This window comes from Ahaetulla prasina, chromosome 1 (genome assembly GCF_028640845.1).
Source record: "Ahaetulla prasina isolate Xishuangbanna chromosome 1, ASM2864084v1, whole genome shotgun sequence".
Lineage (NCBI taxonomy): Eukaryota > Metazoa > Chordata > Lepidosauria > Squamata > Colubridae > Ahaetulla > Ahaetulla prasina.
Window position 1 is genome coordinate 69,515,072 of NC_080539.1, and position 27,796 is coordinate 69,542,867.

At 38.8% G+C, this 27,796-nt stretch overlaps 1 protein-coding gene across 1 annotated transcript in view; it reads left to right on the forward strand.

Moving 5' to 3' along the window:
- Positions 1 to 27,796, forward strand: part of KIF6 (kinesin family member 6) — a 138,041-nt gene that overhangs the window by 99,990 nt on the left and 10,255 nt on the right. Inside the window, exons 17-19 of the mRNA XM_058166959.1 lie at positions 16,358 to 16,439; positions 18,159 to 18,294; positions 18,434 to 18,531. Of these exons, the coding sequence (XP_058022942.1) occupies positions 16,358 to 16,439; positions 18,159 to 18,294; positions 18,434 to 18,531 (316 nt within the window). The remainder of the gene's footprint in view (positions 1 to 16,357; positions 16,440 to 18,158; positions 18,295 to 18,433; positions 18,532 to 27,796) is intronic.

A 27,796-nucleotide genomic window follows, 5' to 3' on the forward strand; every position in this document is an offset into this window, starting at 1 on the left:
CCCCCACCCGTAAGGGAAGCATCACAAACTAATACCAATGGCATTGTGCTATGATACTGAATTAGTAAGCTATCGCTCGAGAGTAGGTTTTTTACTGCTTCGAAAGCCCTAGCTTCCGTCTTTCCCCAAGACCAAGCAGTATTCTTTCCCAGTAACTTATGTAGCGGCTCGGCAACGGTTGCCTTATTTTTCAAAAAGACCGCGTAAAGTTCACTAGACCCAGGAATGCCTGTAGCTCTGTTTTGTTTTTGGGCGCTGGAGCCTTTCTTATTGCCTTGACCTTGCTCTCAGTGGGTGGATTCCTTCCTTGTCTATTCTGTAGCCCAAGAACTCTACAGATTCTACCCCTATTTGGCATTTGTTCACTTTAACCTTTAGACCGCTGACCGGAAAATGCCCAGAACTTTTCTCAATCGCTCCCCAATTCTTCTAAATTTTCGCTGATACCAATACATCATCGAAATAGGGACTACCCGGGAGCCCTTGCAGAAGTCGCTCCATTAAATTTTGAAATAGACCAGGTGCCACACTCACCCCAAACTGTAACCGGGTACACTTGAAAGCACCTCTGTGAGTCACAATTGTCTGGGCTTGGCTGTGTTGGCGTCACGGGCAGTTGTTGATAGGCTTGGGCCAAATCTAATTTGGCAAAACGTGCCCTTGCCCCAGCGAGTGCAGCAAGTGTTGCACCACGGGACCGGTAAGCGCTTTTGCAAGGCTTTGTTTAACGTTGCCTTGTAGTCAGCGCAGATTCTAACTGACCCATCTGGTTTCACTGGGGTGACGATGCCTCCCACTTTGCATGATCGACTGGCACCAGTATCCCTGACTGATGAGCTTGTCTATCTCCCTTTTTCTTTCTCTTTCTCTTTCCCTGACCCTTCCCCTTTCTCCCCACTCCCATCCATCTATCAGAAGCCACTGATTTATTTTGCAAGAAGTATAAATACAATTACAAAAATATCTCTCACTCAAAATTATATGGCGAGAGAGAAAGATAAGAGAGAGATTAACAAACACCCGTGTTTCCATTGTCGTGGAATATTTATTTTCAAAATATGTACCAATGTTTCTAAAGATATTAGCATGTCAAAGTAAAGATAGAAAGCTCTTTATTAATAATCTGTGGGGTCAATGTAACGTATGGGAGTAAATGGGACTATTGCAAAAAGTATGCAAAGTTATTGTTTAAAAATTGAAATCCGAGATGCTGGAAGTTCTCTTTAGTGATTTGGATTTTAATTTTCGCACAGATCATCTGAAAGAAGAGATAATCCAGAGGCATATGCAAAAGGCAGCACAAGGTAAATATAATATTTCAGGATAAAATCTTTTCCCCAATGGTATTTGTTTATAGAAGCTCACATAGTGTTAATCTTTGGGGGGGGGGAGGGTTTCTTTCATATTGTTATAATTCATGCAACAAAATTTTCACATTTTCTTCCTTCATTGTAGACAAATACCTCACCATACTCACATTAGCAACAGCAGCAGCAGATTTAGCTGTTTAAATTTCATTTTACCGCAAGTTATGGAGTTAATCATCTGAGGCCATTTGGGTCATGCTGATTTATGCCTAGGTTTGTTTTTGTTAAACATTATCCTGGGATGAACTGTGACACTACAATCTATGAGAGCAGACAAAGAAAGCAAGTGCAATCAAATGTTTGCAAGCATCCCCTTTAAACACATGGAGCGTTTTCAAATTTTTATGATTCTCATTCTTCTGTGAAACTGATGTGGGAAATACTACTACATGGAATAAATGTTAAGTAGTCTCTTTTAGGATCACACATAACTGGCAATTTTGAGCAGATATTGACCTATAATAATTTATATGCCATTAGTATAATTTGGTAAACTTCCTTTATATATCCTTCATATATATCAATGGGAGATCATAAGTTTCATATGTTAACACCAGACATGTAGTCATTTTGCTAATTTTGCATCTTCCAAGATTGTTTTTTTAAAGCTTATTCATCCTTTTAAGTTTATTGTAATACTGTGGGCTGATATTTATTGTTAAGTTCGGGAAGTAACGAGGCTGGAGACCAGGGTAGTGACAACAGCTCTTTAATATATGGTGAACCCAGCAACCAGGCTGGGGAAAAACCTCTCCTTATATACAGTCTAACCGGCGGCTTCAACCAATCAACAACGTGCTTGTTTCCCGCCAAAATATTTAAAGATACATTACACTCCTTCCCTCCCAGAAAACACTTTACCCCTATTTACATGGTATTTACATATTATTTTTCAACGTAATCACGCAAATAGGCTGGGCGTCTCCTGACTCTTTCGGACCTGCGCAGTTCATTCCCTGGGAGTGGGTCGAGCTGACCGGAGGAGCTGTTTGCTCCTCTCAGCTCCTCCTCTAGGCCATCCGGCCCTGGATTATTTGCAGAGTCGTCCCTGCTGTTTTCTAATGGAACCTGTTGGCGTCGCTGGACCTCCCGGAACTCAGATAAGTCCTGCGACTTTCCCGGGTTTGAGTCAGCTGTGGATTCAAACATTGTATAGTCAGGGCCTGTTTCGTCTAGATCGGATTGTTCGGCTATGCGTTTTCGTATTTGGTCTATGTGGCGCCTCCATACTCGGCCGTCCCTTAACTCCACCAAGTATGATTTTGGACCTGTTATGTTTAAGATTTGTCCTGCTACCCAGATTGGGCCTTCACCATAGTTGTGTGCCCACACTTGGTCGCCTATTTCCATCCTCTTGTTTTTCAAGTCCCCTTGTAACCCTCTGGTGTATAGTTTGGATTTAACGGTCTAGTGGGCACCTGAGTTTTCGGCCCATTAATAATTCTGCTGGGCTTCTGCCGGTTGTGACACAGGGGGTTCTGTGTTGGACGGCCAGGAAAACATCGATTTTTGTTTGCCAGTCGCCTGGCTTGATTCTGGACAATGCCTCTTTTGCGCTCCGGACGGAACGCTCTGCAAGGCCATTCGTCGCAGGGTGGAAAGGCGCCGAGAGGGCATGTCGGATGCCCTCTTCTGCTAAGTATTCCTCAAACTGGGTTGCCGTGAATTGCGGGCCATTATCGGAAACTAGTGTGTCGGGCAACCCATGGGTTACAAATAGGTGCCGTAGGACTGAGATCACGGCCTCGGCTGTCATGGATCTCATGAGAATGATTTCCAGCCATTTGGAGTAGGCATCGACTACTACCAGGAAGGTTTGGCCGTGGAAGGGGCCGGCAAAATCAATGTGGATTCTCGACCAGGGCCCTTGGGGTCTCTCCCATTCCCGAACCGGGGCCATTGGGGGTAGCGGTCTGGACTCTTGGCAGGCCTGGCATTTCCCTACCCTTTCAGCAATTTCTGAGTCCATTAAAGGCCACCACACATAGCTTCTCGCTAGACCCTTCATCCTTACGATCCCTGGGTGACCTCGTGGAGGAGATCCAACACCCTTTTCCTCAATTTCTCTGGGATCACCACTCGATCCCCCATAGCAGGCACCCCTTGAGCCGAAAGTTCCCCACGTTTCTTTACAAACTCTTTAAAACGCCGCCCGCAGCGGGCCACCCTCTTGTACCCAACCAAGTACAGTTCTCAAAATAATGTCGGTATGACGCCCGAGCCACCTCCTTAGACGTGACTGGGCCAGAGTCCAGAGAGTCAATTAACAGTATGGGCGTCCCGGAGTGGGGTCCTCGATCGCCCCTGGTAGTGGGCATCTGCTTAATGCGTCCGCATGCCCCAACTCTTTTCCTGGCGATGCTGCAGTTTGTAGGAGTAGGCGGCCAAAAGATAGTCCATCGGGTCAATCGGGCGAAAGTGCCACAGGCGTTGGGCGGTCGCCAGCCAGTAACCCTAACAGTGGTCTATGGTCTGTAACAATTTCAAAGTCTCTACCAAAACATATTCGTGAAACTTTTTACCCTGACACTATAGCTAGCGCTTCCTTATCTAACTGACTATAGTTCCTCTCTGTTGAGGACATCGTTCTGGAGTAGAAGGCTATTGGGGCTTCTGTGCCATTTGGAAGCCTGTGGCTGAGCACAGCCCCCACTCCATAAGGGGAAGCATCGCAAACTAATACCAATGGCATTGTGCTATGATACTGAATTAGTAAGCTATCGCTCGAGAGTAGGTTTTTTACTGCTTCGAAAGCCCTAGCTTCCGTCTTTCCCCAAGACCAAGCAGTATTCTTTCCCAGTAACTTATGTAGCGGCTCGGCAACGGTTGCCTTATTTTTCAAAAAGACCGCGTAAAAGTTCACTAGACCCAGGAATGCCTGTAGCTCTGTTTTGTTTGTGGGCGCTGGAGCCTTTCTTATTGCCTTGACCTTGCTCTCGGTGGGGTGAATTCCCTCTTTGTCTATTCTGTAACCCAAGAATTCTACGGACTCTACCCCTATTTGGCATTTTGTCACTTTAAGCTTTAGACCGGCTGACCGGAAAATGCCCAGAACTTTTCTCAACCGCTCTCCCAATTCTTCTAAATTGTCGGCAGATACCAAAACATCGTCGAAATAGGGGACTACCCCCGGGAGCCCTTGCAGAAGTCGCTCCATTAAATTTTGAAATAGACCCGGTGCCACACTCACCCCAAACTGTAACCGCGTACACTTGAAAGCCCCCCTGTGAGTCACAATTGTCTGGGCTTCGGCTGTGTTGGCGTCTACTGGCAGTTGTTGATAGGCTTGGGCCAAATCTAGTTTGGCAAAGACGTGCCCATGCCCCAGCGAGTGCAGCAGGTGTTGTACCACGGGACCGGTAAGCGCTTTTTTGCAAGGCTTTGTTTAACGTTGCCTTGTAATCAGCGCAGATTCTAACTGACCCATCTGGTTTCACTGGGGTGACGATTGGCATCTCCCACTTTGCATGATCGACTGGCACCAGTATCCCCTGACTGATGAGCTTATCTATCTCCCTGTCGATCTTGGGTTTAAGGGCAAAAGGGACCCTCCTTGCTTTTAATCGTATGGGGGCTACCTGGGGGTCTAAATTAAAGGAAATAGGGGTCCCCTTGTACTTGCCCAGGCAGTCCTTGAACACATCTTCGAATTCGTCCATGAGTGTGTCTTTTAAGTTAAAGTCACTTCTGTAGATGCCAGTCACTCCCATGCCCAATGCACGGAACCAGTCCAGTCCCAACAAACTTGGCAGGGTCCCCTCGACTATCGTGATGGGCAGGGTCTTCTTGTGTGGTCCGTACTCGACGCGGACGGAGGTGGTCCCTCAAACAGGGATGCGATTCCCTTGGTAGTCGTGGACTCGTAGCCGTTGTGTTTGCAGTTTGCGTTTGGCGATTCTCGGCAAAGCTTTCGCAAAAGTGTCCCAGGACATGATTGTGATCGCTGACCCTGTGTCCACTTCTAGTCAGCACGGCACTCCTTCGATTTTCGGTTTTGTGAAGATTTTCTTCTCGACGCAGGTTGCTGCACAGCCTATTATCACGGTCGTTCGATTTGAATTCGCGCCCTTTTTGTTTTGACCAATCGCGGGTCGCCTTGCCGATCCCGCGCTCTGATTGGTTGGTTTGAATTTTCGGCGGGAAGGTTGGGGTGCTCGACAGACTTGAGCCAGGTGCCCCTTCTTCTCGCACCGCCGACATGTAGCGTCCTTGAACTTGCATCGTTGACGCTGGTGTTGCCCTCCGCAACTTCCGCATTCATCCCGGTCTTCTTTGCCCCTTCTCTCGGTGAGGCAAACTCCTTCCTCATCCTCGCCGTCTGATTCGGTCTGGATTTCTTCGTTGTGGACCGGGGTTGATTTTGCGCTCGCCGTTGGCGTGAGTGGCTTTTGTAGGGTTTCCGCCGCTTGGGTGGACATCTCATGAGCTCTGGCTTCGTCCAGAGCATTTGCCAGCGTTAGATTGCTTTTTGATAGCAGCCGCCTCCGCAAACGAATGTCTCTGACCCCACGGATGAGTTGCTCTAATAGTTCCTCATCCAAGTCTCGGTACCCACAGTCCTTGGAGGCTTTCCTCAGGGCGGCCATGTAGTCGCTGATGGATTCGCCCTCTAGCTGTCTGCGCTCTCCAAATTCAAAACGCCGTACGTACTTGGACGGTGTTGGCGCGAAATGGTTTTTAAGCAGGTTTTGCAGAGTTTGCCACGATACTGATTGTACCGGCGTTGGCTCTGCCAGGGCTTCCGCGATGTCGATGACCTCGGGACCGCAGTGGCTCAGGAAGTACGCCCTTTTGCGGTTGTCGGGCACTCCTTGCAGCTCGTTTGCCTCGAGGAAGCTTCAAACGGGTCATGTCGTTCCCATTTCTCCTGGATGGGTCAAACGGCGCGGGCGGAGTGTAGCTGGCCATCTCCGCGTTTCTGCCCTGAGTTTGCTGGGTTCGGTTCTTCCGTGCGTTCAGCTCGTTCCTGGTGCTCTTTAGCCTCTAGATCCCACCCTCGTCGCCAGTGTTAAGTTCGGGAAGTAACGAGGCTGGAGACCAGGGTAGTGACAACAGCTCTTTAATATATGGTGAACCCAGCAACCAGGCTGGGGAAAAACCTCTCCTTATATACAGTCTAACCGGCGGCTTCAACCAATCAGCAACGTGCTTGTTTCCCGCCAAAATATTTAAAGATACATTACATTTATTATGTGACTTAAATATTGTCATTTGCTCAGTGTGTTCTGGGAAATGAAATCAGGTGTCTATTCTGCTGATTTGTTTTGTTAACTGTAAAAGTATGATGTAATAAAAAACTCTTTTCAGTAAACATAACTATATATTAAAACCCCAGGATAAAATTCAAGATAATGCTTCCATTGGGGATCTTGGTGTTAATATTTTTAGCTATCTTTTTTATTTATTTTAAGTGCTTTTCTTGATGGAGACAAATTACAAACATTTTGAATAATAGCAATCTATTTTCTCAGTGGAATATCCTTAGGATGCAGAATTCTCATTTAACAATAGTTTTATATTCAGCCCTTTCTAGGTTTTTAGAAAGATGATTTTAGAAAGATGATTTATCTAGAAATTCTTCTCATGCCATCTCTGCATGCTAGATGACTGATGGTTAGATAAATGATTGGCATTTCCTAGTAACATATTCCAGCAGGATATTATTCTGTATCTACTCCTACTCAGAATACAGAATAAAAAATATTGTGGTCCCATTCCCAGCCATTTGAAGGGCTACAAACAAACTACGATTATATCAAAGTTACCAAAAGAAAATTTCCAAAAATTTGTTGAGGTTGAGAAGATAAACCCAACATTTATTAAATGCTGATATTAGGATTCTAGATTATATTGACGGTTTTCTCTGTCTATTGTAGACTGATCATAGATAGATATTGGTCAGTGCAACATTTTTGTATGTAGTTACATTGACTAGCAGGAGACAGGAGACATTATATTCCCCCCTGGAAGGTAGTGGTGGAACTAATAGAAAGTCCTGTACATAGAGACATGACATTATGACACATCTTTATTACTGTGATCTGAGGATTAAGGGAAGGTGAATTGTGTATGCCATTTTGATAATTTTATGTCTAAAAGATCTGTGGGGGTGTGGAAGGCTACTGAATTTCTGAGCCCAGCCAATCAAGTCATACTTCTAAAAGGACTTGTCTGTCACAAATATTGGTTGCTAGGCAGATTGAAATAATTAGTTAGATACAATTAGAATTTGGCCAAGAAATGAGGAACCTTTGTCTTTGGATATCCCCATCTGTTGGAGGCTACAGGTCCCTAGTGGATAGGATTAAAGCAGATAGTAGCAGATACAATGCATGTGTGTGTGCCTATGTGTGTGTCTGTGTGTATATAATGTGTATATATAATCTAAGAGAGTATCAGAAATAGAAAAAAAGACGTGTCAAAACATACGTGTGTGTGTGTGTGTGTGTGTGTGTGTGTCTTTATTTTGACTTGTCTTTTTTCTATTTCTGATACTCTCTTATTTCGCTTGTCATAGACAGCAACAGAAGAGGGAGTTTTGTAAAATGCTTTTGAAACTCAGCTAAGAGCTTTCTTAAATTAGTTGAGAGATACATATGGTCCTAAGCAATAGGGGGTTTCACTTACCTTTGCTGCCGGTTTGGAACTGTGAGTGCATGCATGTGTGTGTTTTGCTTGCACCCGGCACTTTGTGCATGCGCAGAATGTCTGTGATGATGGGTGGGTGGGCGGAGCATCCCACCAGGGCGAACTGGTAGAAACCCACCACTGATCCTAAGGTTACAGATTGTTTACCTTAGTTTACACGAAAAATATTGAAAACCTTTCCCTAATGTTTATTAATATCGCTGTGATATATTTATATATTATTGCAAAACATTTTCACTTCATCGTCAGAGACTATTTTCTGTAAAGGAAATTACTCCTGCAATAAGAACACTTATCAGATATGGAAATAAAAGGTGAACTCATTTTTTTCCTGATTTTTGTTGAACAAGTGACAAAATCACATGCAACTCATGTGGCCAAGAGGAAGTTACGGTGGAGCAGCAACATGGGGGAGTGATGATGGTGCATGTGAAGACTGAATATGAGTTGGATTTATTTCAGTATACCACAGTTAATTTCAGTGCTATAGTACATTTTGCTATTTTGAATATTTGTGATTCAAATTGAAATAATAACAATCCACATCTGTCTGTGTTAGCTAAATATTTATTTAGCTTGTTTATTTATTTAGCTATTGTTTATCATCACTTTCAGTAGTGACTCCTAGAGGCATTTTAGAGCATTCCTTCTATATAAAAAGTTTTTTTCCCAATATTTCTATATGTAGAATAAAATAATTGGAATTACTTATCCTTAACAGTTACTCCTGAAATTCTGAGACTAAAAAAATAGGTTGTTCAGATGATGTTTGTTAAGAACATAGATTTTCCATTAATTCTGGAACAAGATTTTGGTAACATATCTAGATATGCACTTCAAAACATTCCATGAATATTTTGCCTTAGGGAAAAATAGAATTTATTCTGACTGATTTAAATCTTAAAAACTTCATATTTCTTCAGTGCCATAGCAAATGAGTTTATTGGCAGGAAATCTGCAAAAACAGCAATGCGAAGAAAAATAAAAAGGCATAGAAAGTAAATTTACTTCATTAAAATAATTGCTTGTGTGTTAAACTTGAGTTGAACATACTAATTCATGGTCTAGGGGCAGGGGTAGGGAGCAATATGTTCATGTAACCTATAAAAACAATTGTAATAATTATGTGCTTCAATTATATATATGAAAGTAACTATTAACCTATTATAATTAATAATTATAATTATTACATTTATGTGCCATCCATCTTGCAGTTTGTGGGGATTCTGGGCAGCTTACAATTAAATGTGTTACCCAATAATTTCGATTTACTGGAATAGGTCTGAGGAAACTGGAATTCTGGGACAAGGTCAATGAGAAGCTAAGTTAACAAATATGTTAATGGCTTTAATTAGTAATAGTTTAATTCTACTCAGCGTTCATTATCAATAGTGTTCACACTGATGTTTTACAGCTATCGGCTTCAAACAGGCATTTTCCACATGTGTTCAGACAACACTTCCCAGAAATTACAGCCAGAATGGCAGGGTTTTTAGAAGTTAAATTTGCATCATACTTGAAGGCATCAGGTTGAGGAAGACTATTATGTACATTAGAATATTTATTAAAATTCTACTCGTTAATGGAAATTTTCAATAAATTAAAAGTTTAAATAAATTAATTATAAAGACAATGTAAGGATGAACGGAAGTGTTCCTCTGAATTTTATACATAGCTCTACTTTTCTAGCTTGTGTCAAGTTTCAGAGAAAATTATGGCTGCCTCAGAAGTTGCCAAGTGTATGGCAAGGCTTCCTCATTTGGCTGTCATGGGAGATATTGCTTTGAATCCAGTGAATAGATACTTTGAGGAAACAAGGGTGGTTAAAATTCTTTCCTGTAATTATATTATCAAGTTATAATATGGCATCTTTCAATAAAGAAAAATTGATCTAATCTTAAATGATATGCATGTACAAATTGCATACTTTATTAGATAACCCAGATACTGTGCATTTTCATAGATTTTCATCTAAGCAAATGGAACACTCCTGATGTAATTGCAGATAAATTCTAGTGGCTGATGTAGATATATAAACATATCAACTACAGTAGTTGCTCAGAGGTGAAGATTTATGTCTAAAAGTTCAGTCTTGAGTAGTGTCTAAACAAGACACGATTGTATATTTTACAAAACATTGCTTCATTGTAAATTCAGATTAAAGTTGATTATATCTCTCAAGTCTATGAACGTTCCATATAACTGAGGTAAACAATGCACATTACAGAGTCATTTTAAAATTTTTAGCAATTCAAAATGTCAGCCACACTAAATTAATTCTTGCATAGTATTTATTATAATTTCAGCTGAAATGTTTCCTTTCTAATTTGTTATATTTTTTTCTTTGCATCTCTGATACATTATTTCCCAGTATTCATTGTTATATCATTCCTTTCCCTTTTCTTTTTGTTATCAACTACGGTACTTTATCACTTCTTCCTTTCTTTTTTTTCCCTACCTTCTAGCTTCTACCAACAATCTGAACTAGTAATGAGCAAACATCAGTTTACTGTGTCATCTATTGTTTAAACTGGGTGATTGTATCTCTCCCCTCCCTCCTCCTGTCTCTTTCTCACTGTTTTCTGCCCACGTATCTCTGTGAGCCTCCATTTGTTTTTCCTGTCTCTTTCCCCACTACTGTTCTGTTTCATTTCCATTTCTGTTTCTGTAACTAATACATTTAATTTATTATTTAGTTTAAGTCTGGAGTGATAACTAAAATGTGAAACAGGCTGGAAAAATGGTATCAACTCCACTGCACATGTCTCACTTTAGAAAAAAGATAACATAACAATCTGAGCCTTCTCCCATTCACATTGTATATTTGAGTGGCTGGGTGTTTCTGTAAAGATGTAGGGAAGGACCATGAACAAATAGTGCTCTTGTGGGATCACAAAGAGATTGAACAGGGCCCCAGCAAAAATGCTGCAGATCTTAGGTTCAACAGGTCTGATTTATAATACTCTTGAAGTTGAAATTTGGTGAGGTTAATGTTATTTTACTGGCATAGTATTCTCTAAATAAATATCCTTTTCAGTTGGTGATTGGCCAAGTTCTAAGAATGTTGCTGCTGTAGTCCTTGAAAAATAGTTGTGATAAAATCTAATAACTATGTTGTGGTTTTTATTCGGGCATAAATGAAAAGCAGAACAGAAAAACAACTTAAGACTCTTATATACTATGGAATTGTATATCTTAGGTTTATACAAAATGTTCCTGATGCAGGGAAAGTTAGGCACTTTCCAAATGTGACTTTTTCACACACATGGCCATAAAAATGTCTCAAAACTATTTATTCTTTCTTTTTTAACTCTTTGAATCTCTTTCAAAGGTTTTGGGAAAGACACTGTTTCAACCAGATGCAAGAACGTTGTACTAATGGGGCTTTTTTAATCATCTTGAAAGAAGAAGGAACAAAGACTAATTCCTTTGAACAAAAAATATTCATATGGAAGACAAACAAAAAGTCATTTGAAGGACTTTTAGAAAATGCTTGAAAACTAGTGTGGGGTAATTCAGAAAAACAATATGTTGTTAGCATGAAATCAAACTTTATGGTATGTAAAGCATAACAATAGGAACAAAACAGCTCTGTTACACAAAAATAAAGTAAGAAGCATAAAAAGAAGCTAGTTTGCCAACAAGTATGTTTTCAGTTTTGCACTGTCTTATTAGCATAGTGTTATTTCGAGTCTAGAAACAAAGGGTTCCTCATTTTTACTTCTATTATTGATTCCCAGTGCCTTTTGCAAAGATTTCACAATGTTACAATGTCTATAGTTTGTTCAAATGTCTTCCCGAATAATTTCTAATACAGTTAAACTTGCTTCCCTTTTTCATTTTTTAGTTGTAATAATGTAGTAAAAAAAAAATAACATTTAAAGTAAATTTAGGCCTGAAAAATTATCTGAGATGTTCATATGCTTGTCCCAGATCAGACTATTACTTGTTAATATTTGATGAATGACTGGCATATTTATGTATTTCATCTATGTTAATTTATTCTTCAAATATTGTACATGATTCTGGGCAACTAACAATGAAAAACAAGAAATAAATTACAAATAACATGAATAGCATCTGAGCAACCGGTCTACAACACTAAAAATCATCCCAGTTAACACAGCCAAGAAATGGGCTCACCCACACCACCAGGGCCTCAAGCTTGTTGGCAAAAGCAGGTCTTTAAGGCCTTGGAAAAAGCCGGCAGGATTGGGGTGAGTCTGAAGGCAGATACCAAACAGAAAAGGCTCTCTGTCTTACTGTATATATTATATTATTGTTGACATCTACAAATGTCCGTTAGCAGTTGCTGACTGGACATCTGATTCTAAATCCCCCCCCCCATTCTCTGAAATCCTGCTCTTTGAAAGTGAGGAGAAAAGTAAGTGCCTTTCTTGTTTCAGACCTGATGACCATAAAGTGAGCCATACTGTCTGATTGACGCATTGCCAGTATGGGACAGGAACCACTTTCTGAAGCCAGAAATGGATGCCAGCCTTTATTCTCCTCCCTCTCATCATGAATCCAACCTCCATATACATTTTCCTGTTACAGGCACTTATCTTTATGTTACCTTAACTTACCTTTGCTTGTCCATTTGCACTGGAGCATTTTACTTTCTTAAAAGCTAGCTGCAATAGTTCAATGGCTATTTTGCAGAGGCAGGAAAGACCTTTCAACTGAGCCAATGCTCACCACTATTTCTAATATTTTCAGAGCTTCTTTTTATCCTTTCTATTGCAGATCTATACAGTAGTCAGTATTATTTTTGTGAACTTTTTAGAAATGCTCTTTATTATTTTTTTGTTTTGTTTTTTTAATTATTTATTTTATTATTATTTTAATAACTGAAGTCCCATCATTTTCCCAGTCATTTGAGATTAGAGTTTCATTCCCAGCTCCAAAAGGGAACTGTCAGTCACTTTCCTGAAAGAAAAAATTGGAAGCGCATGTAGCAATCCACTACTACTTCATGGAATGGGGAAATATTGTGCAAGATTTCCATAGGGCTCAGCAAGTTCATACCTATCAGAGAACCTGCACATGCAACTATGTGTTTGTGTATCTCAATTCTGCACCTTCTTTTAGTAAATTAAATATTAAGTGTTTATTGAATACCTGTGAGTAAATGTCATTAAAATATGCTAAGGTTGTATATCATTACCAGTGTAGCCTACATTTGAATAAATTGCCCTGTTAAAGTTAATTTGGGATTCTAGAAATTAGGAAGTTAGTAGGGAAAAAATGTAGAAAATATAGGAAAAATAAAAACAGATAAATAAAAGCCAACCAAATATCCGTTGAATATTAAGAAATTATCAAAAAAAAATAATTAGAGAGAATCCCAATACATACTAGAGTAGTAAGCACAAGAGGTTTCCAATAAACCAATAAAGCTTTACATGCAAAATTTATTTCTTACAGATATTATATAAAAGTTTTTATAAGTTTAGTACGAATCAGTAAGTGTTTGGAGCTAGGACCAGCTAAGAAACTAACAATTGATTGGCAGGTTCAGTTCTACTTACAGATAAAAAGTGCTACATTTCAGGATGACCAACACTGGCAGTTGCAAAAGAAGTAGAGTGAATTAGGTTGATGTACTAAACCATAGTATAGTTTTTTAGCTTTGGCTTACCATATAGTAAAGCATTTGATAAAGTAGACCATAACCTACTACTAGATAAAGTAGAAAAATGTGGGTTAGACAGCACCACCACCAGATGGATTCGTAACTGGCTGACCAACCGCACTCAACGTGTAGTCCTCAATGGAACTACATCCACATGGAGGGAAGTATGCAGTGGAGTACCCCAAGGCTCTGTTTTAGGCCCAGTACTCTTCATCATCTTCATCAATGACTTGGACGAGGGGATAGATGGGGAACTCATCAAATTTGCAGATGACACCAAGCTGGCAGGAATAGCCAACACTCCAGAAGATAGGCTCAAGATACAGAAAGATCTTGACAGACTTGAACATTGGGCACTATCTAACAAAATGAAATTCAACATTTGACCATTTGACGGCCGTCTCCAGGAGAGCGTTCTACCAGGTTCGCCTGGTACGCCAGTTGCGCCCCTTTCTGGACCGGGATGCCCTATGCACGGTCACTCACGCACTCGTGACGTCTCGCCTGGATTACTGCAATGCTCTCTACATGGGGCTCCCCTTGAAGGGCATCCGGAGGCTACAGTTAGTCCAGAATGCGGCTGCGCGGGTGATAGATGGAGCCCCTCGTGGCTCCCGTATAACACCCCTCCTGCGAGGCTGCACTGGCTACCTGTGGCTTTCGGTGCGCTTCAAGGTTTTGGTAACCACCTTTAAAGCGCCCATGGCATTGGGCCGGGCTACTTACGGACCGCCTACTGCTACCGAATATCTCTCACCGACCCGTGCGCTCTCACAGAGAGGGTCTCCTCAGGGTGCCGTCGGCGCGGCAATGTCGTCTGGCGACACCCAGGGGAAGGGCCTTCTCTGTGGGGGCCCCCACCCTCTGGAATGAACTACCCCCCGGACTTCGTCAGCTTTCGGACCTCCGGACCTTCCGCCGCGGGCTTAAAACGTATTTATTTAATTGTGCAGGGCTGAGCTAGATTTTAAATTATTGGTTTTAAATTGGGTTTTATTTGATATTTTAATTCTAAGTTTACGGGCTTGTTAGAATCAGTTTTTTAATTGTTTTATATTGTATTTATATGTCTTTTAAATGCCTGTACACCGCCCTGAGTCCTTCGGGAGATAGGGCGGTATATAAATTTGAATAAATAAATAAATAAATAAATAAACAGTGAAAAAAGTAAGGTTCAACATTTAGGCCAAAAAAACAAAATGCACAGGTACCGTATATGTGGTACCTTGCTCAATAGTAGTAACTGTGAGAGGGATCTTGGAGTCCTAGTGGACAACCATTTAGATATGAATTTTAGATTTCAACCCTGGACTGGAGGCTAAAACATATGAAGAACGGTTGCAGGAACTCGGTATGCCTAGTTTAATGAAAAGAAGGACTAGGGGAGACATGATAGCAGTGTTCCAATATCTCTGGGGTTGCCACAAAGAAGAGGGAGTCAAAACTATTCTCCAAAGCACCTGAGGGTAGAACAAGAAGCAATGGGTGGAAACTAATCAAGGAGAGAAGCAACCTAGAACTAAGGAGAAATTTCCTGACAGTTAGAACAATTAATCAGTGGAACAACTTGCCTGCAGAAGTTGTGAATGCTCCAACACTGGAAATTTTTAAGAAAATGTTGGATAGCCATTTGTCTGAAATGATGTAGGGTTTCCTGCCTGGGCAGGGGGTTGGACTAGAAGACCTCCAAGGTCCCTTCCAACTCTGATATTATTATTATTATTATTATTATTATTATTATTATTATTATTATTATTATTATTATTATTATTATTATATTTCATGCCAACCATTATGGTTAGCTGGTCATGGTTTAAGCTTAGCATATTAATAGCTAGGTCACTGCATATTTCCTTAAACAGGGAATTATAAACAGGAGATAAATGTGGTACTTTATTCAGTCTAGAGAGGCACTAAAAAGTAAATTATATTAGTACCAATAGATTGCCAGAGAATATTCATAATAAATTCTACAGTGCATTTTGAGGGCATTACTGATCTTTCTTCTGAAGCTATCAACCTTTTTACAATTTACACATCTAAACATGAAATGTATTTGGCTTCCATACGAGTTACAGTTCAAAGGGCATTAAAGGGCATATAAATTTAATAAATAAATAAAATAGTTTATTAAAAGATGACATTATTTCTTCTGTTTACCAAGAAAATATTTATATACATTCATGAATTATTAATTCAATATCTTCACTTCATCAACTTTGTATAATGACTTTGCCAAGAACAGAAAGGATAGAAGAAAAATTTACTGTAAAGGAAATAAAGCACATAGTAAAGGAAATCCAAGGTATTTTTTCAGCAGCATCACTGGGAGAAATGCAAGATAGTAATATTAAAAGCGAAATAATTTTGTTGGAGACAAGTTAGAGGAGAATTTAAGAGATGAATTGGAACAAATAATTCATATAGAATTAATATTATATAATGTATTTTCTATTGAACAAAGGGGAGACAGATATAACTCCATCTTCAGCCATGGAAGTTCAGTGAATAACCTAGGGCCACACTTTGTCTTAGCCTACTTCATAGGCTGGTTGTGGGAAGAAAACTGGAAAAGAGTATTTTATACATCTCTCTATGTTTTTTATACCATTTCTTTTTAAGGAGGAGAGAGAGAATTCCACAACTTAAATTGTGTCCTTTGGCTTTATTTATGTAATTGTTAACATTGAGTGATTATAATTTGCAGCTCTAATCAGTCCTCGAGAAATGAATCAACCTGATCCGGTAGAAGAGGCACTTCGAACACAAATTGAACAGAAGAAAATAAGGTTCTCTTTGCTTGATTATTATATATGTTAAAAACTTAACGTAGTATGCATGTTTCTTGTATACAGTAAGTTGCTAAATGCTAAGTAACATGTACATTTCATATACTGTACACAGCAGTGGTCACCAACTGGTGGTCCGTGGGCCACTGATGGTCCATGAGAAAATTTTGGTGGTCTGCAGAAAAATTATTTCCATTTTTTTTTATATTGCACTAAATCAGGGATCCTCAAACTATGGCTCCTGGGCCGGATACATGCAATGAACATTTGTGTTGCTGCAGAGAGTCTCCCCCTTCAGGGTCTTTTTGTGCAGGTTGGAGGGGGGGCAGAAATTCTGACTTGGGGTTTGCTTCAGCTTCCTGGTTTGGGGCTTTGGGCAAAGCCTGGAGGGAAGTGCCGCTGGTGGCAAGGAGCCAGAGGGCCTTATTCCAGTGGGACTGCATCATGGCCTGGAACTGGCTGACTAACTCAGCCCACTGAGCCTCCAGGTGCTGGTACCTGGCCTTGCACTCCTGCAGGTCTTCCCTCTGCTTGGAAAACCTATGGTTGTAGTCTTGAGTGAAGTACTTCTGCTGAGCCTCCTTCTCGGTCAGATCCAATTTGAACTGAGCCAGCTGTTTTACCAATGCTTTCTCGTGGTGGCTGCTTAGCTCCAACAACTGCTTCCAGTTGGGGCCCTAAGGAGCCCGGGAGGGCAGGTGAGGAGTGACTGGCAGGAGAGGGGTGAGTAGAGGCTGGCGAGGCACCCCTCGATGTGAGTGACATTGAATTGGCCATTGAGTTGGCCATGTCCACCCAGTCACATGATCACCTAGCCACGCCCACCAAGCCAGTCATTAGGTAGATCATATTAGTGGTCCATGGAATTGAAAAATATGAATTTAGTGATCCCTGAGGTCCAAAAGGTTGGGGACCTCTGGTATATAGCATACATGCTATTATGTTAGCTTAATACTTGTCTATACACGGACCATATTTCAGCAATGGGAAAACACAGATTTAGCTAGATTGTCAATCTATTGAAAAGAGATATTAAATGTTCTCTTGTCCCATAATTAGCTAAAGTCCCTTTTCAAGAAGAGTCTCCCCAAACCTTAGTGCCAATTGGTTGCTTTGGGTCTTTTGCTAAACTGGAACACAAAAATAGTGGAAAGCTGGCAAGAGAACAGCTGAACATTGTTCTAAAGGCGAAGACCAAAGGTAGTTTAAGGTCAGAGCAGATGAGAAAATCCAAAGCAATAGGGTGAGACAGAAATCAAAGAACTATAGAGGAGATCACAGTCAGACAAGCACTTCTATAGAACTGAATAAGCTTGAGTTCTCAGAGATCTCCAGATTTAGGGACAATTTCTGAGAATAGACTTGGAGAGTTCCTGCTTACCAAAAGGGTCTAATTCACAAACATATATTCATTTATTCAGTGAGAATTTGGCCTCTTCAATGGGCATTTCTTTGATAGATGAGTAAGTTGCTAATATTTGGGGAAAACATTTTCTATTCATATCCTATATGATAAGTTTAGCAGACTTTATATTTTTTTTACAAATAAATAATAAACGAGAGAAATACCTAACAAGGAATAAATCAATTTCCCAACTTGCAATGTGTGAGCATGTAGCAAATGGTGAGAGATGTTCAGTTCAGTTCTACATAACAGCTTTTTAGTTGCAACAGATTTGTTGCATCTTCTGTAATAATATTTTCTTTTCCATTTTGCAGTTATAAAACATTGTTTACTCACTTGAAAGGGCTGAAGATAGAGATTGAACACTTGCAGCTCCTCATGGAGAAAGCAAAACTGAAGTTGCAAAAAGATTTTGAAGCTTGGTGGTCTGAGGAAACAAAATGCTTGCAGGTATTTAGGTGTCTTTATTTTCACTTTCAGAATTGTGTGGCAAGTTAGAATTCAAAGTAAGGATTTCAATATTTAGATTTCAACATTAGTGACATGAGAGTTAGCCCGTGATTCATTACTTATCCTATGGTTTCCTTAGAGCCAAGAAGAAGAAAAGGCACTTTTGCAGAATTCAGCCACTGTTCTAAAGACTTCTCCCTTGTTTTTTGAAAATCAGCTACATCCAGGTACTATCAGGTAAGATGGTTATCTTTCTGCATGTGTGTCTTCTGATATTTTTGCTTTTCTGAGTGAACAGTATAGGTAACGTGATATACCAAGCTCCAGTTGGTGCAAAATGCAGCGGCCCACATGGTTTTGTGCAGACCCCAGTGTCAGCATGTATCACCTCTCCTGCGGAAGCTGGATTGGCTGCTGATTTGCTCCGGGTACAATTCAAGGTGCTGGTTCTTATCTTTAAAGTCCTTCATGGCTTGGGACCAGGTTATTTGAGGAATTGTCTCTTGCCAGTCATATCTACCCGACCCATCAGAGCAGAGAGGCAGGAAATGCTGTGGGTCCTATCCCTGAGGAAGATACACCTGGTGGGACCCAGGAGAAGGTCCTTCTTCTGGTGGCTCCCTCTCTCTGGAACATCATTCCCCCAGAGATTAGAATGGCCCGCACTCTAATACTCTTCCAGAAGGCGCTGAAGGCCTGGTTCTGCCAGTGGGCCTGGGGAATCCAGAGTGGGATGGACCCCATTAAATGTCTCATGTGATCCGCTGTTGCCGGCTTGAGAGGGTGATTTTGTTATATTGCAGTATATCAATTTATTTGATTCTTTTTGTTAGTTTTTATTGTTTAAATGTAGTTTTCTATTCTGTAAGCCACCTTGAGTCACCATGGGAGAATAGGCGGCAATATAAATTAAATTAATAAATAAAAATGGCCATTTTGTAAATCAATACATAAAGATTCCATGCAATGAATCCATGTTGTGAATTCAGTAAGAGTAGAATCTTAGAGCTTGAAGATGTCTGCAGTGTAAGATGCAACCCGATTTCTCTTCTTAAATATTTCCTGCTCCAGTACTTTATATATATATGTAGCCTGGCACAGAATAGATTGAAATTATTACCTTTTATAATCTGGATATTATTTTGCTATTAGTCCAAACTAATGATTCAATTCATTTTTTAATCAGCTATATGGCATTAATAGTTCATACTCAACTATGAGTCTTATATCTATACATTTACTGCTATCAAACTGATCTTTCTTCTAGTCATTACCTTATACATTTTTTTGTATCTTATTGAAGTAGATTATATTTACCTTTGAATTTCAATTTCATTGGTTTCAGGATAGTGTTTCAACTTGTCATCATAATTTCAAAATTATATCTTTCCTTGTATTTCTTAACAATTTGTTAATCATAGTTGCAATCTGGTAAATATTTCCTTTAACTTTTTTGTCCAAATAATTTTAAAATGAGTATGGGATTTATGACAAGAGGTACTCAAGATTTGTGTGGTATGTTGTTCTGTTTATTGTAGATTCAGCTGTGAATATACCTAACAGCAGTAAGGTCTGGCCCATATTGTATGAACTGATAAGGATTTCATTCTACACCAAAACCAGTTCTCTAAGTTGCACATAGAGCTTATAATAAGCCAATGTAGGACCTGCAGTTCCGATTAAAATAATGCCTGGGCTGTTGCATTTTGAACCAACTGAAGTTTCCGAGTCTATAAAGTACACACAAATATTTAAGTTGTCCATTTCATATAGGTAAAGCAGCTTTAGTGTAAACACTGGTGAGAGGGAAGGGAGGAACTATTGTTTTTAGGAAACTGAAATATAGTAGTTAGCACTATCCAATCAACACTCAGTGGTTAGTGGCTGTAGCCATTGCTGGATGTTATTTCTGATCACATTTTCTGTGGCAGTGCTACCATTCTTTCTTTCACTTTTGTATCAACTTTCTCAGTTTTTGTGACGCATGGTACTGAGCATATTAATACAATCTGGGATTCTGTAGTTTTGACATTACATGCTGTTATCTGAGGATTATAAACGTAATTTGCAAAACTTCCACAGATTTGAATTGTACAATTAAAACATATCACCAACTAATTTTGTAGGCTTTAGTAAATAATGTCAGCATAAGCTGGTCTGTAGCATTGCTAATATCAATTTTCCAGTGACTGTTACATCATCCTTCCACTCCTTCAATTTTTTTTTAAAGATAATCTTAATAATCAAGAACTTTTGTGCTACATTAACTTTTATGTTTGGTCGTAGTAAAAAAAAGAATAATTTTATTTTGCATGAAATGTTTCGAATTAGCACAATCTTAAAGTGAATTCTTCCAAAATAATTCTCAGGAAGTATAATATACCCTTTTAGAAAGTGCATGTACATGTAAAGCAAAAAGTGTTCCCTTCTACATATTTAAATCCTTAATGAAGGAGTTCATCATACACTGGGAACATCTATGTAAACAAGAAAAATCAACTATAGTAGTGATTACTGCTGTAAAAGTATGTAGATCAATATATTTTATGGACTTAACTCCAGTGTTGAATCAGTTCATGTGACTTTTTTGATATTATAATTGTATGGAATGTCTAGAGATTAGATACTAATTGTTATACATATTTTTATGACTGTAATTTAAATAGATGGAACAAGCAACACTTACTTTGGCAAATGCATTCATGATTAGCTATTTTTGTTGTTGATTTTAGTCCTCATTTTTGGCTGCTATGTCCCTTAGAGGTTATGATTATGATGCATGTTGAAGATAAGAATCCAAGACCATGAATCAAATGGGAGATTTTGTGAGAGGCAGACTTGGAGTTCGGTTTTTATTTGCAGACATAGGATATCCATGTTGTTACACTTGTAATGACCCTTTTAAGTTTTCTATGAACGTTTGCAGATATTTCAAGCATTATTGTGTGTTATGCCTCATGCCCATTTTTGCAGCTATGTTCTTAATGTGACAAGCAAAGAATTTGTAATGGAGCTCTTGACATTGTGATACAGAACAGCAACTTATGTCCCACTGTGCTGAAAATTTATTCTAAACCTCTTGAAGCCTGTTTGAGGCATTAACAATTCATAGCAAGGTTTCTGGTTTCCTACATTTAAGGATATAAAATAACAAAACACCCACTTCCTAAAGAGTCCATTGAATCTCAGTGACACAGTGAACTTATTTATTCATTCTCATAGTTACATACGATGAGATCTTTGGGCTTTTTATTTTTCTTCAAATCCGTGCACTAAAACACAAAAAGCTCTTTGTTGCTAAATCCATCCAGAAGCAAACTGGTAATTTACTCAATGAACAGGATTTAACTGTAATCTTCTATCTGTCAAATAGATTGTAATAGTAAAAGTTTACATGAAGCATATGGTATGTAACAGTTACTGTCATTCAATATTTAGTTGAAGGAATTTAGATAGCAGAAGAGAATATAAAAGTAGGCCTGATGTAAAAACCATAATATACCTCTACCACTGAAACAAGGATAACATAACTTTTTATGACAATTCAGTCTGTAAACACTTGTGCTTAAACACTTTTCATCACTCTAAGATATATAAGATGCTTCAATTCCTGTTACAAACTATGATATATAAGCAAATAGTGGCATTTTTAAATATTCTGAAATGTACATAAAATTTGTAGTTAATTTGATGTGTACATAGGTGTTGGCATTGACAAATAATAATGGTACTCAAGGAATATAATCACTATAGATTTTTAAAATTATTTTTCTCGTATAATTTAAAAATCTTCCTGACTGTCAAAAGCTAAGTCTATATTTGTATGAGTAATATCCAGTAGAAATATCTAGGTATGTAATTGGAGAATAAATTTGATGTTTTAGGGCCAATCTGTCAGTATGAATGTATTTTTATGTCTGATCATGCATTGTTTTCAGATCCCCCAGTGAAGTCTACTGTTATCCAATCCCCAAAAATTTGCTATTGATATGGTTGAGAAAAGGTAATATATTGGGCCAATCCCTGCCTTCATCTATGATGCATCTGACTCACCATGAGAGAAATCACATCCGTCTCTCCAATGAAAAACAGTCAATGTGTTTTTTGTTGGGAGCTTAATGCTTCGAGTTCTCAGACCAGAGCATCAGAGCAATATGCCAGAGCTGCACCTGTTCTATTTTTATGACCATTACTAACATACACACTGGACAGCTATGCTACCAGTTTTCCTCAGGTAGCAACAGCACTTAGACTTATACCAAGTCCTCGACTTACAACAGTTCATTTAGTGACTGTTCAAAGTTACAATGGCACTGAAAAAGTGACTTATGACTGTTTTTCATAGTTACAACCTTTGCAGCATCCCCATGGTCACATGATCAAAATTCAGATGCTTGGCAACTGGTTCCTATTTATGACTACTGCTGTGTCCCAAGGTCATGTGATCACCTTTTGCGATCTTCTGACAAGCAAAATCAATGGGGAAGCCAGATTCACTTAACATCTGGGTTACTATCTTAACAGCTGCAATGATTCACTTAACAAATGTGGCAAGAAAAGTTTTAAAATGGGACAAAACTCACTTTACAAATTTTTCAATTAGCAACATAAATTCTGGGCTCAGTCATGGTTATAAGTGGAGGACTACCTGTATACCTCTTCATAGTGCTTTACAGCACTCTCTATGCAGTTTACAGAGTCAGCATATTGCCCCCAACAGTCTGGGTCTCATTTTACCAACCTCAGAAGGATGGAAGTCTGAGTCAACCTTGAGCCAATCAGGAGCGAACTTCTGGCACTGAGCTGAATTAGCCTGCAATAGTGCATTCTAACCACTGCGCCACCACAGACAGCTTCTTTTTGGAAGATGCACTAAGTTGGCCCTAAACTCCAGGTATTGTACATGAACAGATTGTACAGCCTATCTGCATAGGCACACACACATATCCTTGCTCACTTCACAATTTCTCACTCTGAAGAACCACCCAGGCTAGACATGATGAATGAATAAAATGGTAAGGAGCAACAAGAGGTTTTCTTGGCCACCACAGCTCAAAATTTTTAGTCATGCCACTAAATTTGTCACTGATAATTCCTTCAATAAACATACATGAGCAAAAGTCCAATTAGCAACAAATCAGGTTTTGAAGCCTCAATGTTAATCTGAGCAGTGGCTCTCCAATGACCATTTCAAGAGCAACACATATGCTGATATTAAACCACTACATTCTCTCCCAATTGCTGGTATATCTTCATGGACTATTCCTTTCTTTCAAGGTGAATTGATTAAGCCAGGGCAATTAAATCAGTGATTTAAGTCAGTAGGAAAAAAGGCCAATTTAAGCAGCCCTTCAGCCAAGACCACCCTTGATACTGCTTTATATATTATCTATAGTTGTAGGTCATTAGATTCAAGATATATAATACTATACAAACATCAGATTATTGGTCACACTTTTTCATTTTTACAACCTGTTCTCATATGACTTTGTTACCATATATTCATTGTTGAGGTTTTACCTATAAGGGGAAAGTGACAAACCTAGCTTTCTATGATACATGACTGGAAGTTTAAAGGTATGTGGCATTCTAAAAATAAAACATCATAGTTTTATAATTCCTTACAATAGACTGCTATAGTTTACAGAAAACTATGTAATTTATGGATAAAATTTTCTGTGCCAGGTAACCTGAGTCTTTCGGTGTAACTATTTCACAGTCATCCATTTCTTATGTTTTATTATCCTTAAATTGGAATTAGATAGGCTTGTCTTACAAAATAAATCATGCTTTTAAATCAAGAAGGGTCTTTGACAGCACTTCAAAGAGAAGGCTATCCTCTGTATGCTGAGATATATGGCTGTCCTATTTTTTAAATATATCATAGTTTCATGTTGTCTTCTCTTCTTTCCAATTGTCTTCTTCTCTGCTTCACTCTGGGTACCTCTATATTTTGAGAAATAGCAAACAAAACTAATTACACTTCAGTGACTAATTAGTTGAAATAAATTACTTGCCAGAATAGACAAATCTAATTTTCATCAGGTAAAAATGAAATGTCCTTATTTGATAAATGAAGTTTTTAAAAAAAGCTTTTGAGAAATTAAATTCTTTCTTCATTTGCATAGAAAACCATTTCAGTGTCTTCTTTCATGCTTAACACAGATATCCAATTTGAATGTACTGCCAGCACACAATTAACACTAACCAGATCAAAAGCCATCATTTTAGGAAATATAGAAGTCTCCACACGTCCTCCAATCTTGATTGTTATCCAATAGCCCTTGTACCAGGAGAATATTAAGATTTCAGTAGCCTAATATTCCATTCTTCATTGTTCATTCAGACTAGTGGAAGTTAGAAAGGAAATGGGGCAAAAGTACTCCAAACCCTGGTTAACCCAATATTTAAAATTCAAATCCACTCTGATTGGCTTTTCCCCCCTCTCTTTTAACAAATTATTCCTCCTTCTGCATACAATCGATTCTTCCATTCTCCAGAGTCAAAGGTAAAATTGCAAGTCACAGTCATGTGTTATTTAACAACTGAAGAGGAAGTGAGGTTGTAAGTACATCATAGACATGTGTTGTGTCACTTAATGACTATATCCCTTAGCAACAGAGTTGTTGGTTCCATTTGTGGTTGTTAAGTGAGGACTGTATTCCATTTATATCTTTCAGCAAGTCACTTAATATCTGTAAGAAACATACGGTACTTTCATTTTTCATCCCACTGACCTAGTTGCTTTATCACTCCATGTTCTCATACAGTAAACAAAGCAGACATGCAGCAAGAAGTGATGACAGGTTTCAAGTTCTCAGTGCATCTCTACCATATAATTGCGGGCCTGGTTCTTCCATTCAACTTTTATGACACACTTAACAAACTAATGATAGAGTCTGTACTATATACATTTTAAAAAGAGACTCCTGTGGGCATTGTGGGGTTAAATCAATGCTTCCCAAACTTTTTCTTTCATTACCTCAAACTATCAGAAAGTCTTTTTTACACAGTGTAACTAAAAAACTTTAGGTCCCTGTTGTGACTGGGTAATGGCTTTGTGTGTCATTACCCAAAGAAAAAAAACACTTTTACCAAATTTTGGAAAATGTACCCAAATTTGGGAAGCACTGGGTTAAAAGCTTGTTCCTATATCGGCAGGAAATCTTTGCTTTAGTGGAGTCAAACTCTTTGACCCTGTTCTCCAGTTAGGAAGAAATGCTTTCTTGGCTCTTCTGACACTATTAAGAGATGGTATTTTCCATTCCATCTTTATTTATTTATTTATTTTGGTCAAACTAACTATTTGGAATTCAAAGGGATGAATTTAATTTCAACACAGAAAAATAAGAATGCCTCAAGTTTGCCATCTAGTGGTTAAATCTTAAAATAGGCGTTTACATTTTGAATTGATGTTTAAAATAAGGACATAAATGCTCAACCCCAAAGTCATCCACAGTGCTTTGTCGCTTTAGTTTCTGAGACATATATAAACAGGAATTTGGATTGCAGGCATGAAGAAAAATGAGATCCGTTAAAAGGTACAGAAGCAATAGTAAACAGTGAGGACGTTTTTGTATGCTAAATATTGACATCTGCTTAGAAATTGAAGTAATTTATTGTAGAAATACTATAGAGTGTATTGGAGTTAAAGTAGGTGGAGGAATAAGCAGTACTATTATTGGTATCTACTATTGCAGGGGTCTCCAACCTTGGTCCCTTTAAGACTTGTGGACTTCAACTCCCAGAGTCTGGGAGTTGAAGTCCACAAGTCTTAAAGGGACCAAGATTGGAGACCCCTATACTATTGCCATTCGGCCATGATGATTGCTTTCTACACTTGAATTGCATAAAGTAGCTTTCAAATATGTATGAGGTAAATTAATAGGAGAATTAAATTACCTTGCAACCATAATACTTCCAGGAAATTCCTGGCATATTTTGCTAATGAGTTTCTCCTTCAGAGAATGGAGCAATGCATAAACTTTCAGTTGTTCTTGACTTCATACTAAATACTAGGAATAACTTAATTGAAGAAATGTAAATAACAGGACACTGGGGGCAAGTAACCATATAATGCTGGTAATCTTCACTGAATAGCAACTAAATTTTAATGTAGTCAAATGCATAACTTGGACTTAAAAACCCTATTTTAATAAATTCATGTATATGTAGGATTCTCTGGTATATCAGAAATGGAAAATAATCCAAATCATAAAGGAAGAATGTGTAGGAATTGTCTGTTTTGTATAAATAATGTTGAAAAAGCTGAAATTCAGGATGGGCTGCTACTGGTAAAAGATGCTAGAAAAGAAACAACAAAAGCTTTCTTAGATATATTTAGAATAAAACAACCTGGAGCTAAACATGCTTAAAACTGTAGAAATGAGAGTAGATTTTAGGGGGAGCCCTATTATACCACCTCTTACTATATTTGACAGCATGGTATCAGCAGTAGAGTCCTTTAAGTTTTTGGGTTCTATACTTTAATCTGTCGGGACTTGAAATGGACAGTTAATATTATTACCATCATTAAAAAAGCACAATAAAGAATGTTCTTCCTGCCTTGACTCAGAAAGTTCAGACTGTCCTGGAAGCTGTTGATACAGTTCTACACAGAAATTATTAAGTCTGTCATTTGTACTTCTATAACTGCCTGGTTTGGTACAGACTCCAACGGACAGTTAAGACTGTAGAAAGAACAATTGCAACCAGCCTGCCTGCCATAGAAAACCTCTATATTGTGCAGTTCAGAAGGAAGACTGAGAAGATTATTTACAGACCCCTCACATCCTGGACATAAACTGTTTCAACTCCTCCCCTCAGCATGCCACTACAGGGCATTGAATGCCAAAACAACTAGACACAGGGACTTTTTTCCCTCCTAACACCATCAATCTGCTGAACACCTAATTCTCACAATGCTGTCTAATGTCTATTTCTATTTACCCATATAGTATAGTTATAATGTCATTTATCCTTATTATCTTCTTTACTGCCCCATCATATTGCAATGATGATGATGATGATGATTCTGTTGCTTTGTATGTACACTGAGAGCTTCTGCACCTTGGCAAGACTTATAGGCTTAAACTCCCAGGATTCCCCAGCTGGATGTGTGGAATTTGGAAGTTGAAATCCACAAGTCTTAAAGTTGCCAGGGTTGGACACCCCTGATCTAGACAATCAAGTAAGGCCAAATAAACTGTCCTATCCTGTCCTGTGAAAGAAATATAATCAGCCTATCAGCTTCTTACTGAAGACAACAAGATGTTATTGAACATAAAGAATGTCCTCTTGCTTTCTTTCCTGATGTAGGTAGCTTATGAACTATGGTGTGATAGCAACTTTCAAATCTTCCTGCATTCAATCACCTTCATAAAAATATTATTTTCTGTTGATCAACATTACAACAATACTTTTCAAAAACCATGTCCAGCGCATAAATACATGGTGAAAAATGTTATGGTCTTGGGCAGTCACCATCCACTGCAACTGTTTC